The sequence below is a fragment of the Equus caballus genome, chromosome 12, assembly GCF_041296265.1.
Source record: "Equus caballus isolate H_3958 breed thoroughbred chromosome 12, TB-T2T, whole genome shotgun sequence".
In the NCBI taxonomy this organism is placed as follows: Eukaryota; Metazoa; Chordata; class Mammalia; order Perissodactyla; family Equidae; genus Equus; species Equus caballus.
In genome coordinates, this window is record NC_091695.1 from 46169573 (window position 1) to 46186095 (window position 16523).

Genomic DNA, 16523 nt, shown 5'->3' on the forward strand with positions numbered 1-16523 from the left:
AGCCCTCCGTGCAGGCGTGGAGACTGAGGCTGGCAGCGGGGTTGGGGGGCACGTGCCCGGGCTCACACCTGGATTCTGTCCAGGACGGATCCAGGGTCCTGCCCTCGTCTGCCACCTCTGGGCTCCTCTGCAAGAATGTGTTTGTCTAGCCTTGTGTCATCAAAACAAATGTTTGAAGAAAGAGGGCTTAGAGCCCAGCCACCTGCTTCCGCCCTGGCCCGGCATCCCGCTTCACTGTCCGTGTTATGTGCTGTGCCGCCCTCTGGGCCCCGGATCTTGGGGACATGGTCTGGTCTGTTTGGCCCCTTGTGTAGCTGCTGAGGTCAAGGCCATTTCCTCATTTCTTTTGTACCCTGACCAGGTTCGGCACACGGCTTGTCCTCATGCGGCTGGGAAGCCGCCACCCCTGACCCCGGCCGATCTTGGCGTCAGAAGTCCTAGGTTCAGGTTTCGACCATTTATTACCCAGCCCCTGACCCCTCGGAGCCTCTGTTTACCCGTCTGTAAGATGGAACGCGTTCTCCCAGCTTTGCGGGATCGAGGGCAGGATGAGAGGAGGTCGGGCGTGCAAGGGCAGCACCCCAGCGCCTGACCCCCGCTGGACGTCGCGTAACGCCGGTGGGGTGTAGTCAGCACGTTGGCAAGGAGAACCGTTACTGGGAACCTCAAAGGGAAGGGACAGGAACCCCGCAGTCCCCTCTGCAGTCCGCACGGTTGGTGTAGGGAGGGAGGGCTGCAGGAGCACAGCTGTGAGGGACGGACACTCGGTTTTCTTCCTGCCTTTGCCCAGGCCAGTGGAAGGTGGCTTTTCGTATTGCTCATGATGCCCAGCTTTGAGCTGAGACCTCAGGACTGCCCCCTGGGCTCAGCACGAGCCTTCGCATCTCCCCCCCGCTGGTCAGGCCTGAACTCGACAACCCGACCCTTTTGCTCCAAAGCAGGCATGGCAAACTCAGTGCCACAGAGTCCAGGCAATAGGGCATGGTGGGGTCTGTGGCCAAGTGGAGAAGGTATGCCTAAGCTTTGACAAAGGGATGGCCGCCCCTCAGCTACAGGTTTCTGGTGCCAATGCTTCTGATTTTTAAAGGAGAAGTGGGGAATTCATAATTTTATATAAAATGTCTTTATCTCTTAAACATAACCAAACCAGACAAGCCTTGTCAATATAACGTCTCCTTTCCTGGCCACCAGGCTCCAGTCTTAGTCCTAGTCAGCCCACGGATGCCTCTGGGAGAAGCCCCTTGTATCTATCTTAAGACATTTAACAGTACAAATTCTAAGCAAGAATGCTTGGGTTCAAATACCAGCTGCCTAGCTGTGTGACCTTGGGCAGATTACTTAGAGATTACCTCTCTGTGCCTCCCTTTCCTCATCCATAAAATGGCAGTACAAGTTTTTCTCTAATAATCACACTGCTTATTCTGACTGTGATTATTATTGCCATAAAGAATATCACTATCTCTACAGAGGTCAGTCAAGCACGGTGGTTCAGAATAGACGCTGGGGTGCAACAGAGCGAGATTCAGATTCCACTCCTGCTGTTAATCTGAGTCGTGCCTGGCCGTAGCGTTTGACGGTCTGAGGCTCCGTTCTTGCCTGTCGATCTGTGAACAGAGATCATCCGTCCCGCGTAGCGTTGTTGCGAGGATTGGGGTAGCTGACGTCGGTCCATTCTAGCACGGAGCGTGCACCCCGGGGTGTCATCGGTAAAGATGACGTGTTCTCACGCTGCAGGCTGGGGGGGGGGGGGAGGAGGAGCTGCAGGAGCTGGAGGCAGGCATGGGCGAGCCTGGGAATGGGGAGGACATGGGGGCGGCCAGGACAGGGGAGGGAAACAACCCGAGTCCCGGGCTGTGCGTGGAGCCGGCCCTCCCGCACGTGTCTGCTCCCCCTCGGCCCAAGGTCTAGAGGGAGGCGCTGCCGTGGGCGGGCAGAGGAGGACGGAGAGGGACAGCCGTCAGATCACAGGGAGGGAGCCAGGCACCTGCCAGGACGGAAGAGGTCAGACAGCCCCGACCTCTGCCGCCGCAGTGGACGAAGGACAGGTCAAAAGAAGCGGGAGGAAGCATCCTCACTTCTTCCTTCTCGGGACGTGGTGCGGCCGCAGGTGGGCCCGCCCAGACCACAGGCTTCCTGGTGGCAGGTGCCCGGCCCCCCCTGGAGTCCTTGCCACCGTGATGCTGCTCCGCGTGTGTTCGCTGAGTACCAATCTGTAGCACAGGGAACTACATTTCCCAGGCTCCTTTGCTCTCCCATTTCCTGTTCGGTTCAGCCAATTGGAAGCCCTGATGGGAGATCAGAAGGCGGAGGATGGGGAGAAGCCGGGGTATTTCTCCCCATCTCCCTCTGCTTCCTGGGGCATCTCTGGTAGAGGCTTTGTCTCCTGCGTGGCTCTGACCCCCACCAGAAATCCCTCCGTCCACAATCCCAGCTTCTTTTGGGCAGCCCCAATTTCTGGCGCTTGTAACACCACGTCCCATTGTCCCTTCACCCCTGTGCTGGCAGCAGCTGCCTGCCGTTGCTAATCTCTGGGTGGTCTCACCATCCCTTGCTTGTCTTCTGAGCTGTATCATCACCCGTGTGGCCAATTTCCAGGATTAAATTACCCCAGTTGGAAAGACCTGGAGAGGTTCCTGTCTCCCAGCTGGGCTTGACTGGGACAGTAGCTAAAACTTAAAGTGTACCAAATTATGTACAAATACAGGCAAACTCAGCGACCCTGTTCTCTCCTCACTTTAATGGGGAGGGGACACATTCTGTGTAGACTAAAGCTCTCTGAGCTGGGAGATGAGTCAGCTTCAGACCCACTTCTTGCTGATGCCAAAGCTGCATTCTTCCCCAGTGAAGGACCACATTGGTCAATTTGCACTAAAGTGTCACGGTTACTCATCTCATTTGATTTCCATCTTGATGCCACCACTTAATCAGACAAGCCATTTAATTGCTCTGAGCCTCAGTTTCCTCCTCCGGAAAAACGGAGGAAGGAATGGCACCTCCCTCCTGGGATTACTGTGAGGTTTAACTCAGATTGATACTTCACGTGATGGTTTTTCCAACAGCGCCTGGTACAGAACAGCTCAAGCATCCTGAGCTCTGAGTCACCTGCTGCCCACCCTCAGCCTCTGCCGATCGGCCTCTGTTGGGGGGGAGCATTACTGATAAATAGCTCCGCCACTGGTGCTCACAGAAGCCGTCCATTCATTCAGTGAGCACTCCTGAGCCCTGTCTGTGCCGGGCACTGATGTGTGCCAGGAATCCAGATGAACGAGGCCCTACCCCTGCGCCTCACCCCAGAGGGGCCACTCCACACGGGACAGGGATCCTAATGGAAGGGCAGTGTGGACGCCCGGAGCAGGAGAGATCCCTGAAGGAGCTGGTTCCTTTCTGACACTGCGGGGGATGATCCGAGGCTTCCCGGAGGAGGGGGCGTTTGAACTATGTTCAGTCTGTTAAGATTGTGGAGCAAGATGTAGTGGCTAGGAGTGCAGCTCAGCAGTCAGACCGGCTGCGTAGGTTTGGAAGCTTGGGTGCGTGGCCTTGGCCCACCCCTCACCCTTTCCAACCTCAGGACCCCCACCTGTGACCTGGGGTCCCCAATATTGGTCAAACAGGGCAGTTAAAAGCCCAGGCTCTGGGAGCAGCCTGCCTGGCCCCTCTCTGGCTGTCTGAGTAAACTCGGCCGGGCCTTCATTTCCCCGTGCCTCAGTTTCTCCATCTGTACAATGGGAAAGCAATCCCCTGCCTCACAGGACCGGCCGGAGAACTGACCGGGTCAGTTCATGTGACGTTTGTGGTCCAGCACGCCGTCACCCTCGCTCACCAAGTGGTGCAGAAGAGGAGGATGCTTTTATGTCATCGGATGTTTCGGGGGCGCCCCTGACTGTCTGGTTTTCCTCCCTGCCTGCAGCCGCGACCTTCATGGAACACTGGAAGCGGAAACAGATGCGGCTGAATTACCGCTGGGACCTCACCGGCTTCGAGGAGGAGGAGGTGAGTGGGTTTGGTGGCAGGTCCCCCATGCCTTCCCCTGTGTCTGCCCCGATACCTCCTGGCGACTCACGTGGAAGCGGGAGGTCGTGAAGCCCGGGCCAGGCAGCTCCCTTGTCTGCTTCCCGGCTCCTCTCTCTGGTGTTTGAATCACCCGCGGTTGCCTGGGCGACCGTCTGATGTCTGCTGGAGTGTTTCTGATCTCGATGCTCACACAGACGCGCCACCCACCAGCGCGGTCAGGGCCACATGCCAGGGCTCACCACACTGACCTCATCGTGTCTGGGGGAGGCCCGGTGGGTCTGGGGAGGGGACTGCCGCCGCCAATGAGGACAAGTCCCAAACGCGGCTCTGAGCCTTTGTCCTGGTGCCAAACCTGTGCTCGTCAGAGCCCGCTTCCCGCCTGTGGTGAGGCGTGGCTGAGAAGCGGGAGCAGATGCTTTCCCAGGAGAGCGAGGACCAGATGCTGGGCATCTCCGTGTTCCAAAGAGAGGGGGGCATTCGGGATCAAAGGGCTGCTGGGCTGGGGGTGAACCCCTCTGCCCGGGGTCCCCCAGGGGAAGCCTTGCCACAGCCCTGTTCCAAATTGCCAGCTCCAGCCAGAATTCCCCGTGGGGTGAGCGTGAATGAGAAGGAAAATTGGTCCCCACAAATAGCCGCGGCACAGAGCGGAGCTGTAAGATGTGGCCCACGACCGCTACGTAATTTTATAAACCACCGTGCACCTTTTTTTAAAAAGGAGAAACCTCTCATGCATTTTCCTTGTCCTGTGGAAATCGCTTCCGTCACTCTTTTTAAATATTCCTATTGTATTTCCCACACGACGTGCTCGCTCCCAAGGCTGGGTCAGTCAGTCCCTCTTCGGCCAAGTGTGTCGTGCAGTCAGAGAAGCTGATGTGCGGGCTCTGTGCTGACAATATTGTCGATAGACAAGGGGACTAGAGTCTGCTGGGAGAGGCACGGTGGGGCCTCTGGGGCCAGGCCGTGGGGTTCCACCCTGATTCGGCACCACCCTTGCTGTGTGACCTGGGGCAAGTCTCTTAAGGTCTCTGTGCGTCCGGGTCCTCACCTCTCAAGTAGGGACTGAGGCTTAGTCCTCATTCGATAGGGTTTGAGGGGATCTCAGTGCGTCAATAGATATAAAGCCCTTAGAGCAGAACCCAGTAAGATCCCCATAACCCATCATCGGGCTAGCCAGGGGCCAGACCAAGACCTGTGCACCCTGTCCTTGACACGCAGCTCTTTAGGGGTGAAGCCAGGCACCCTGTCCCCGTGGTGGGGTCCGGGTCAGCCGTCTGCCTGGGCAGATTCTTTCCTGGCTCCCGTTTCAAGATGCAAATAGAACAAAAAAAGAGTCACCGTCTCATTATTTTAGAAGATTTAGAATGTCCGTTTCAGGTCATCCCCGTGGTTGGGGGACAGTTGGGGCTGGGAAGGAGCCAGGCTGTCCCCTTGTTCAGCCCCTGGGGGACCCGTCCCGTGAGCTCTTCACTCGGATCGCTCAGGCGCCTGATTCGGGGATGGCGATCAGAGCCGTTGGGCACCGGGCGCCGGGGGCGTGAGTGAGTCCCCCAAAGTGAGCCCCGCATGGCGGCCTGGGCCCCGTTGGGGAGTTAATCACCCCAGGCAGAGTCTGAACCGCAGGCCTTGGCTGTCGGAGCGGAAGGGAGCGTGTGTCGGGCATCTGGCCTGTGTGTCCCTCCCTGACTGGAGAAGTGTCAGCCCGGCGCTCCCTCGGGAATTCCCGAAACACGCAGCTGGCGGTCACCCTCAGGCGGCAGTGGCCCTTAGCTGGTCCCAGCTGCCCGAGTCGTCCTCGGCCACCGGCGCCCATCCGCCTTCCTCCCGGTTCTTGAGAAAATTATCTTTAGAGGACGTGGCTTATTTCTTAAAAAGCAGCACGAGTAACGAAATCTTTCTGTTTTTGTTTTTCCGTTTCTGGTTCCCCGAAGGAGGCCGTCAAGGTTTGGAATTTTTTTGTCGCTCCTCTATCTTCCCACAGCCTGTCTCCCTGGGAGAGGGGCCTTCTCGCACCTGATCCGTCTGTCTCTACGGCACGGTTCCACGGCAGGCGGGGTCTCTGCTTCCCCCAGCCTCCGGTCTCTCTTAACCCCTGTCTTCCCTTCCAGCGCCCTTCGCTGATCTGCTCTGGGCTGCCCCGAGGCCTGGCGCCCCAGGGTGCCCGCGCTTGCTGTCACTTACTGCCGTCTCTTCTGACCCCCACGGCTCCTGATAGGACGTTCTCGGGGGCCCGTTCACGGCTGGCTGTTCACAAGGAGAAAGCGGGCCACGGGTCAAGCTGCAGCCTGGCATAGACTCTCGTGCCTCCAGGACACAGAGCCAGAGTCTGTGGCCTTCCCAATGGGCTGGGGTCCCCAAGAAGGGGACAATCCTGGGCGGACTGCACACGGGGAATTCTAAATTAGAAATGGCACAGACAGCCAGCCAGGAACTGGCCCCGAAGGGCGCTCAAGGCGCGTCTATGGACTGAATTTGCCATGTGTGCTCGTGTGGGGCAATCTGCAACTCACAATTAACAAGGCTCCATGTTGACGTGGTTTCTTTCGCAGGACCATCCCAGGGCCGAATATGAAGCCAGAGTTTTGGAGAAGTCGCTTAGGAAAGAATCCAAAAGCAAAGAGGTACGGTGGCCGCTGCCAGTTGGCTTTGCCAGCAGTAAAAAAGCGCTGTACATTCATCAACAGTATAGACCAGGGGGTCAGCGAACACTGTACGTTCATCAACAGTATAGACCAAGGGGTCAGCAAACACTGTGCATTCATCAACAGTATAGACCAGGGGTCAGCAAACACTGTACGTTCATCAACAGTATAGACCAGGGAGTTAGCAAGCACTGTATGTTCATCAAGAATATAGACCAAGGGGTCAGCAAACATTGTAGACTCAGGGCTGGCACCCAGACAGGGGTCAGATAGTATTTTAGACTCTGCAGGCCTCTGTCACAACTACTCAATTCTGCCACTATAGCGTGAAAGCTGCCGTAGACAACAGGTAAACAAATGGGCCTGGCTGTGTTCCGATAAAACTTTATTTATAAAAACAAGCAGGGGGCCGGATTTGGCCGCAGGCCGTAATTTGTCACACCAGCTGTAGATCTACCTTCTTAATCTATCCTAAGGGTGATCTCAAACTTCAGCCAACATTTCAACATCGAGAACCAGGTCGCTTGGCAGCTCTTTTGCAGTACGCTGGATGTTCCTGGTGGCCACCCCTTGTGTTCTGTGTTGAATGAGGAAATGGAAGGGTTTGCCCCAGCAGGGCGCCTGAGCAAACGGCCAATTTCTTGTTTCACTCACAGACTACGAGAGTGAGAGAGATGGTTTTGTGATGCTCTTAAGGCCATGATCTTTTGATCATAAATGCCCTTCTTTCTCCCCAAACCTCTCATTCGAGTTGGGGGTCTTACACTTGCAGCCTGAATTCTCACAGACCTCTAAAGATGCTTGGCTATTTTTTAAGGAGGTTTTTTCACATGATAAGCACGGAGCTCCCTCCCCACGCCCCCCAGCCCTCATCAGCCTCTACCTGCGGCTGGGGAGGTTTGCTCCAGGCCATGAAGGGATGGGGAACAGCTGAAGGCTGCTCTTCCCAGTTCCCAGCGTTCGCTGTCCCATTGGCTCGCCCAGCCCCTGGGACTGATCGGGACAAACCCCTGGGTCTGTCTTTCCTTGTCGTTGTGTCACATGGACAGGGTTTGCTGGTTCAAAGTAGCCGGGGGTTGCAATTGCCAAAATCCTACCCGTGGGGTAAAGTGGGTGCCCCAGAAGCCCCCTCTCGGACCCCAGCTCCCATCACACGTCAAAAATCCAGCTTAGTCCCCACTGCAGCTGAAAAGGGGTACGCCTCCCTCAGCACCCCCTCAGAGCCTGCGCAGGACTCAGTGCAGAGAAAATAACCACAGAAGTGTGAGTTCTCGCCCCAAATAAGGAGACCGCCTCTTCAATGGAACAAATCAGAACATGCGCACGTTCCAGTGCGGGCTGCCTTCTGAGCAGCCACCTGGGTCCCTGACCAGCTCCATTAGCCCCTCTGGGCTCGTTTCCTCCTCCCAAAGGGAGAGGCAGGGACGCCACTGCCTCCAAAGCCCTGCAGGCCTCCACTGGGGGCCACCGAGACCGTGTTCGGTACCGCATCCTCAGCCTGAGCAGGGATGGGTGTTTCATTCCCTCCTAAGGAGAAAAAAAAAAAAAGCTTTGTGGCACATGCCGGGTCCCTTTAAGTCAAGGGACTAAATCCCGCCGCGACAGTGGATTGGGGCTGCTGTGCCGGGAGCATCTCCCAGGCTCTCACCCAAGGCCTTTGACCACGTGCAAAGGTCCAGGTTAATTTCTGCCGGGCTCTGAGGGTCACCGCAGGCCCTGTACGCTTCTGGCGGGTACACCCTTTATTTTCTCCTCCATCTCACTGGCTCCCAGCAGCTACCTTTTGGTTTTCATTTTTTTCCCCCGGCTATGGCACCAAATTCATTCAGGGGAAAAAAATAAGAAAAGATCCGCCCCTGAATTGGTACATTAAACTCAGCAGTTCTGGGTGCGACTTCCCTCCCGTTGGCATAAAATGCTCAGAATAATCGTGCCTTTGCGTAGATGCACCATGTGGATTACTGCACCCGGCTTGTGTGATGGGCCTTCCAGACCCCCGAGCTCCCGTGCTGGAGTCTATGTCTCAAAACCCTTATCTGTTTCCGTGACCTCTGTCACAGTCTTTCTTTGAGAATGTGGGTCTCTGCCACCTCTTACTGGTGGAAAATGCCCAGCACCTGAGTCACCCTCGGCAGTCAGCACGCCTCAGGGCGAGCCTGCCGCCAAGGGGGCGACGGGACCTGGGCGCCGCGGGCTGCCAGCGCCTGGAAGCGTCACCCTATGGTGCTCTCTTGTTCCCTCCACCCGCCCTCAGAAGCGCCGGCATATTCCGGAGGAGTCAACAAACAAATGGAAGCAGAGGGTTAAGACTGCCATGGCGGGGGTGAAATTGGTACTTTTCTCTCCTTCGGGGCCACGCGAGTCTTGACTGTTTGCAGATGACCAAAGTCCGTTGTGTTTTCCTCGACCGATTCTGTTGTGTTTTTGTTTTTTTGTTTTTTAACATTCACATCCGTGTTTCTCCGCCTTCCTTTCCGCGCCCAGCGAGCTGTGACGCGTGTTGAGATGTCACTGCATGGCTACGGTGGGTTCGTGGGGGGGTGGGAGGGGCTCTGTCCTTACTCGGAGCTTGTCACAACTGCCTGCCACCTGTCCTCCTTGGTCTTCTTGTTAACACGCATGCCACCCGCCCCTGGAATGAGTGGCCTCTGGCGTCATGCCCTCGTCTGCGTTCTTTAACCTAATACATGCATTTTCCCATTTAAAATCCACCCCCGTTCTCGAAACATCCCAGGTGAGCAACAAGCTCCTACTTAGGTTCCTCCAGACCAACCCATCCCCGAGCCAGGGAGCCTCCGGGCCGCCTGTCACCACGGCGCGCCGTTGCTACGCGGCCGATGGCATTCTCACTTGCCACGCTAGTTGCGTGTTTCAACTTGCTCTGCGAAGGAAAATAACTATTATGGTCTGGGTGGCGAAGGGCACAACATCTCAGATCTTCTGGCCTTAGAAGGGAGACTTTCAGACACACAAATGGGTTCCAGATCCAGGCTTCTTCCGGACCTGGGTCCAAGAGTCTGATCGAGAGAAGGGCCATTTGGCGCTCTACGCCCCGTGCACAGAGGAAGCACGTTGTGCAAGCGTTTCTGTCATTGCATAACATCATCTCCCAGGTGATGAGGCCCCAGACGCTTCTTTGAGCTCCATGTTTGCATCATCCATCACCTGCAGGCATTTTTGTAAAGATGTTTCTGAGTATTTCTGTTGTCCAAGTTGTTCACGCAAACACCCACGGGCACACGCACACGCGCGTGAGTGCGCGCACACGCAGACTTCTCTCCACCGTGATGGTTCCCCCGGGTGAGCCTGCACTGTTTGGCGTTTGCAGACAGACAAGGTGAAGCTCACCTGGAGGGATCGCTTCCCAGCCTACTTCACCAACCTGGTTTCCATTGTCTTCATGGTAAGTTCCGGAAGGCTAAGGGGGGAGGAGATCAGGGGACCCCACCCACAGGGAGCTGTGCGGAGCTCACCTAGAGCGGGGTCAGCCATCGACCTGGCTTTGCTGTGACCCCAGGGTGTGGTGGGGCGGCGGGGGTTGGGGGAGCTCTCTCCGCTGCCCCTAAGGTGGGCAGGGACCCGGGTTCCACAGTGACCCCCGGGGGATCCGCACGCCCGGAGGTCACGAGATGATTGCACACAGTCCCTGATACGCGTCTCTCGTTCTGAGAGTGACACGTTGGAGTAACTGGTCATTCAAACCTGGGATTTCACACATCTTATTTAAAACAAAACTGCGGAGTTTTAAAGGGCAACATTAAGTAAATAATGCAGAGACAGGACAAAACTTAGAACGGTGCTACTCAAGTGACCACGGGTCTGGACCCTGGGCTCGTGGATGATGCTGATCTGAATAAGTCGCCCGGTGCCTCCACCCTCTTTGGGGATTTTAATCCCAAATTGATGGGGCCTCCGCCATGGAATGTCTCCGCCCCCGTGCGAGCTCTGCTTTCGTCCTCGCCCGGGAGGTCAGGGCCCCCTTCGGGCCCTGTAGTAAAATCACCGTCCCCTCGTCCAGCCCGGGAACCTGAGGTCAGAGATTTTTGTGGCCCAGCCCCTTGCCTGGTACCCAGGGGGCCTGGGTCGGCCGCCGTGGACCGAGGCTGAGCATGTGCAGGGCCAGCCTAAGAGCCTTGTGAGGAGTCTCCTTCAGTCCTCACAAGGTGCCTGTCCCCATCCCGTCCCCCTCCTACTGATGAAGAAACTGAGGCCACAGGTGTGGCTGCTCTCCCCAGGCCTCCAGCCAGGAGGGGTGGAGCCAGGTGCCAATCAGGCCGCCTGCCCCAGGGCCCCGCTCTTCCGTACCGGCTTGGAGACACGGAGCCCGGGCTTGTCTTGATCCCTCATCACCTCCACCTTCCAGGCTGGAGGCGAGGAGGAGATGGAAGCCGGTGCCCCCTCTTTGAAGGGGTTTCCCGGACACCCCACCCACAGCCTCTGCTGGCATGTCGCCCATCAGACCGTTTTGCGGGGCCACCTCTGTCTGCAAGGAGGCTGGGAAGGGGGCATGTTGTCGCTCCCAGCAGAGGGGGGGGTGGGGAGGGAATCAGTGGGCCCTCGATGTTCTGGTGACCCCGTCACAGACACATCAGTCAGTGTGGTCCCCGCTGGGGAGCTCCGTTCACTGAACGAGTATTGGTTGAGTACCTGTGACGTGTCCTGGAGACGCCAGTGTGAACACACGGGCCAAACCCTGGCCTCATGGCCCTTTCCTTCCATGAGGGAGGTTGCACCCAGGAAGGGAGACAGCTGGAGGGCTGCCCTTCAAGGGGGCACACCCGCCCTCCAGCGGGGAGAAGGGGGCGCCTTCCTCCGAGTCACCCTGCAGGCCCGGCTGCCATACGCGCCTCCCTCCTGGCACAGGTTACATCCCTGAGGCCAGGGCAGGCCTTTCCAGGGAGGGGCCTCTTGGCAGGAGCGAGGGATTTTCCAAGGAAAGCCCTCATTCCCGGAGCTGGCCGGGAGTGGCACCCACACCTCGCCCCAGGCCGCCCTCTTGCCAGGATGTCGTGTGGGCGCCGGGTAGGGAGTGGCCCCTGTTTAATCACCCCTGATGTGTGCAGAAGAGTTCAGGGGCCCAAAGTCTAAACTAAGAGCTTTCCTCAATTTCGGACGGCTGGGGTCTCGCTCCGGGATAAACCAAACACAGCCTTTCCAGCTGCAACCTGAGAGACACACACGCAGCCCCTGCCTCTGCAGGACTGTCCTGGGAGCCACCAGGGACCCTTCCAGCAGGGCGAGGCTTCGTGGGAATGAGGGATGCGAGGCTCAGGAGGGAGCGGGAAGAGCGCGGAGCCCGCACCCCGCAGGTGGGGTCGGGCTTGGCTGACCACCCAGCGCAGCCACCCTCCATCCCCAGGGCGTCCTCAGCATTGGGGTTTTCAGGTGTCCCCACCCCAGGGCAGGACAGGGTGAGGACGGGTCTTCCCGGCAGAGGTAGGGCCTTGGAGGAAAAGGAACCCAGGCAGAAGGACGGCTCCACACGGAACAAACTTGTCATCCTAGCCAGCTCCCACGGCTGTCTCGCAGGCAACTGCCAGCCTGAGTTTGACAGAATGTTCTGGTCCAATAGTGGGTTTGGCAAGATGAGGGGCTCGCCCTCGGGGATGAGCAAGAAGAGTGCTGGTGGCTCCTGGGGAGGTTGGCAGAAGGCGCCCAGCCAGACCTGCAGCACTGCCCACCCGGGATGGGACGAGGCCATGCCCCATCCGCTTTCCGTAACAGCCGTCTATCCGAGAATGTCACCGCCCCGTAGTCAGCCTGCCATCACACAAGCCAAGGCAGTCCCCGGGGTTGCGGCCACCCTGTGTCCTTTTGGGGACCGTGGGGAGAGAGAACGCACGATGCCCCACAGCGGATCCCACAAACTTCAGACTTGAAGCTCAGACCCACCCGGTCAACCCCAGCTCATGCGCTGGGTGACCTGGCCTGGTCACCTAACATCTCTGAACTGTCTCCGTAGAACAGAAACCAGCCCCTCATCCACCCATCTGTGACGTTAACACCCGTAACACCCCTGGCATTTGGTGGACGACAAGAAGTGTCTGTCCTTGTTTGGAAGCTGAAGCACTGCGGGGTGGGGGGTTGGTGGGGGCAGAGGGGGCAGAAGGGGGACGTCCGATGAGACCCGGGTGGGCCCAGCCAAGAGCATCCGTCCCCTCCTCCCTCTGCAGATTGCCGTGACCTTTGCCATTGTCCTCGGAGTCATCATCTACAGAATTTCCACGGCCGCTGCCTTAGCCATGAACTCCTCCCCGTCGGTGAGGTCCAACATCCGGGTCACGGTCACGGCCACCGCGGTCATCATCAACCTGGTGGTCATTATCCTCCTGGACGAGGTCTATGGCTGCATCGCCAGGTGGCTCACCAAGATTGGTGAGTGCCCACGTTCTGGGGCGACCGTGCCCCGGGCCGCGTTATCTGTGGCCCCGGGCCGAGCAGCCCTGAGTCACCTCACCCTGCTGTGGGACCTCGGGCTGGTCCCTTCCCCTCTCTGAGCCTTCAGGACAGCGGTCGGCCTGGACTGTGACGGCCGCTCAGCAGCGTGCATCTCTCTCCCTCCAGAGGTTCCAAAGACAGAGAAGAGCTTTGAGGAGAGGCTGATCTTCAAGGCTTTCCTGCTGAAGTTTGTGAATTCCTACACCCCCATCTTTTACGTGGCTTTCTTCAAAGGCCGGTAGGGACTCCTTCAGTGGCTGGAACTCGCTGCTTTTCCCCAGCTGGCCCCTCCCGGTCCAGTAGGAGGCTCCCCTCCCCTACCCCCTGGGGAGAGGGGGCACCCGGGCCCAGGGCAGAGCGGGCGGTGTGGGTCCCATGGCCACAGAGTTCTGGGAGAGGCTCTGCTCCTGCTGGGGTGCCAGGCGTGGCGACCCTGGGTGGCAGGGACCCTGGACAGTGGAGATCCCAGACAGTGGGTACCCCAAACATCAGAGACCCCAAGCAGCAGGGACCCCCCAGTAGTGGGGACCCTGAACAGCAGGGATGATGGCCAGCAGGGGCCTCAGGCAATGGGGACTCTGGACAGTGGGGACCCCAGGCAGTGGGGACCCCGGGCAGCAGACCCCAAGGCGCTGGGCTCCAGATGCCCCCACAGTGGGTCGGGAGGACTCAGAGGGGCGAGGACCACAGGAGAAGGTGTAAGAAGTGCAGCCACAGGCCAGCTGGCTGTTTCAAGCTGGTGGCAGGGTGGCCCCCCGTGCCTGCACCCTCTGGAGCTGTCCTGAGCTTGGAGGGGCCTCTAGCCCACGCACCGAGCCTCCCCAGCACCCCTCCTTCCAGGGGCTGGCAGGTCTGGTCTCAGAACCCCTCCCCAGGTCTCCTTCCTCAGCACCGTGGTTTACAAGAGCCACTGCCACCCTCCCTCCCCAGGGTCCCAGAGCCGGGCCACAGGGTCCCGGGCCCGCCCAGAGCATCCATGACAACACAGCAGGCTCTCAGAGGGTCCCCCGTCCCCGCACGTCCCACAGGAAGCTGAGAGGGGCTACCCCGCCCCAGCCTGTCCGAGGTCCCCTCTTGTGACCTGGCCGTGGCAGGTGGCACGGTCTGCACCTGGGCAGCTTTGCCTGAGTCCCCTCCTGGCCCCCTCTCCCTCCGGCTGCCCTTCAGCCTCGTGGGTGCCTGATGAAGCTGGCTTGTCCCACCCCTCTGTGGGTTGGGGATCCCACCAACAGCAAACCCCTGTGGTGGGTGTCTCACCGGCGAGGGGTGGGGAGAAGCCTGCCGTCCACTCGCGGCCCCGCCTTCGGAAGCACAGCCCCTCGGGGTGTCCCCAAGCCGGGTCCCTCCTTTCTGACTGCCCCACATCGTTGCAGATTTGTGGGCCGCCCCGGCGACTACGTGTACATTTTCCGCTCTTTCCGGATGGAAGAGGTAAGTGAGGTGGCGCCCGTTTCCTGGGGCCCCTTCCACTCCGTTCCCCAATTTGGTCCAACGGCAAACTTGGGAGAAGCTACGGGGCACGTTGCCTACGGAGCAGCAGCGACGGCCTGCTCCCTCCTCGGGGGGCCTGTTCTGCCCTCGTTTCTGTTCAGACAGTTACACCGATTTTTTTTTTTTCTTTTTCTGTAAGACCTTTAATGTTGTTTTCTCTTTGGTTAAGATGAATTCATGGGGAAAAAGCAGAACTCAGCTACGTTTTTTGGCTTTAACTTTGAAATGCCCGTCTCTCTCCTTCCAAACACAACGCTGGTGACCTTTGGCTTCTGCTCAGCGATTCCGGCTGCTGCGGGTCTGGTTAGCGAGCCAGCCGCCTTCTGCCGCGGGGTCCTGGCCCCCTGACTTGTTCTAATAGCTCCATCAGACCGATAGGAGGCTTCAGGGCCTGTCAGCGGTTCAGGCCTCGGTAGAACCGGTTGGCATTTCCAACTCCCAGAATAATTCAGCTTATTGGAAAATAGGGTGGTGGGTCTTCCTGATAAAGACCCTGCGAAACAGAGTAGGGAGGAGTGAGGTGGGTGTCAGGTACAGGGTGATCTGGCTGCCTGGGGCACAACCTAAAGGTTCAACCACCTGAGTACCAGGCCCTGAACATCCCAAGACGTGGGCTGCATCCACGGTATCGGATGTTTGTGAAAAGCCCATAACGTGCCCCCAGATTACGTGACACGTCCTTTACTTAGATGATGTCCTGTCAAATTCTTGAATGGTTGGAGAAGTTGGGAAAATGACTTTGAAGAAGAGAATAAAACAAAGGACATCCCTATTTTTTATGAAATGATGGCTCTCCAGCATATATTTTTGCTTGGGACTCAGAGAGGCGTCTGCTGTGCCCAGGGGGTCATCAGGGTCCCCTTTATTTCCCTTCACTCAGGGGAATTAAGCTTTTTGCCCATCACCTGCCTGCCCGACTCCTGGCCTGACGCAGCACAAGCCCGCTGAGGACGGGGGCATCAGGCTGCCTCACCACGTGGCTTTCCCTGCACGGGCCCAGCCTGCCGCGGCCCCAGGGGAGGAGGAAATCCAGCCCGGCCACTGCCCCTCCCCGGCAGTGTGCTCCCCTCTCCGAGCCTCGGTCCCACCCCGACAGCCTGTGGGCCAAGTGTGTCAGCTTCCTGGGGCGGCCGCAACACAATGCCATAGACCCGGGGCCTGGAAACAATGGAATTTTCTTCTCTGGCTGTTCTGGAGGCCGGAAGTCCAGAGTCCAGGCTAAGCAGGGCTGCCCTCCCCCCCGAAGTTCTAGGGGGGGTCCTTCCCGGCCTCTCTCCCAGCTTCCGGCGCTGCTTGCCGGCCTCTCTCCTGTCTCTGCCTTGTCTCCACTTCACCTTCTGCCCTCTGTGGCTCCTGGATTTTCTCTCTTCCAAGGACACCAGTCCCTGGATCAGGGCCCACCCCACTCCAGCGTGACCTCATTTCACTTGGTCACATCTGCAAAGACCCTGTTTCCCAATGAGGTCACATTCTGGGGCTCCCGGGGTTAGGACACGGAGGACACAGTTCTTTCACAACCCTCCCTGGGGGCTGCGGTCATCCCTCCAGGCGTCCGCGGTGGCTCGGCCGGGGTCTGACGCCCCTGCCCTCTGTCCCGCAGTGCGCCCCGGGGGGCTGCCTGATGGAGCTCTGCATCCAGCTCAGCATCATCATGCTGGGCAAGCAGCTGATCCAGAACAACCTGTTTGAGATTGGCATCCCGTGAGTAGCATCCGGCCTCGCGGCGGAGCGGAGGAGGCTGGGCTGTGGGTGCCTGGGGGCTCTCACGGTGGTCTGGGTGACAAGTGATGTGGGGCCCGGACCAGGATGGGGGCACCGGGAACAGGGAGGTGGTGAGGACAGAGGGGAAGACGGGGCAATAGCCGCCCCACAGTGGATGAGGAGAGGGTGGATGTCGAGAGGACCCCCTCCTCCCCAACTGGGGGAGGATGTGGGGTACCGACG

General features: G+C 58.5%; 1 protein-coding gene and 1 long non-coding RNA gene across 17 annotated transcripts in view; one reads left to right on the top strand and one right to left on the bottom strand.

The window, feature by feature from the left end:
• ANO1 (anoctamin 1) overlaps positions 1-16523 on the top strand; it is a 167195-nt gene that overhangs the window by 131931 nt on the left and 18741 nt on the right. For 7 of the 16 annotated variants that reach the window (XM_023654626.2, XM_023654624.2, XM_023654627.2 and 4 more), the window contains 9 exons: positions 3908-3990; positions 5940-5951; positions 6558-6629; positions 8905-8982; positions 9979-10053; positions 12824-13025; positions 13215-13326; positions 14462-14519; positions 16180-16280. In XM_023654626.2, coding sequence (XP_023510394.2) covers positions 3908-3990; positions 5940-5951; positions 6558-6629; positions 8905-8982; positions 9979-10053; positions 12824-13025; positions 13215-13326; positions 14462-14519; positions 16180-16280 — 793 coding nt within the window. The remainder of the gene's footprint in view (positions 1-3907; positions 3991-5939; positions 5952-6557; positions 6630-8904; positions 8983-9978; positions 10054-12823; positions 13026-13214; positions 13327-14461; positions 14520-16179; positions 16281-16523) is intronic. The other 9 variants (XM_070228961.1, XM_023654632.2, XM_023654629.2 and 6 more) reach the window with 3 other exon arrangements.
• On the bottom strand, positions 15027-15721 carry LOC111775992 (uncharacterized). The gene is made up of 2 exons (XR_002812018.2): positions 15485-15721; positions 15027-15072 (listed from the first exon to the last, which is right to left on the bottom strand). It is a non-coding gene; the product is annotated as an uncharacterized lncRNA (long non-coding RNA).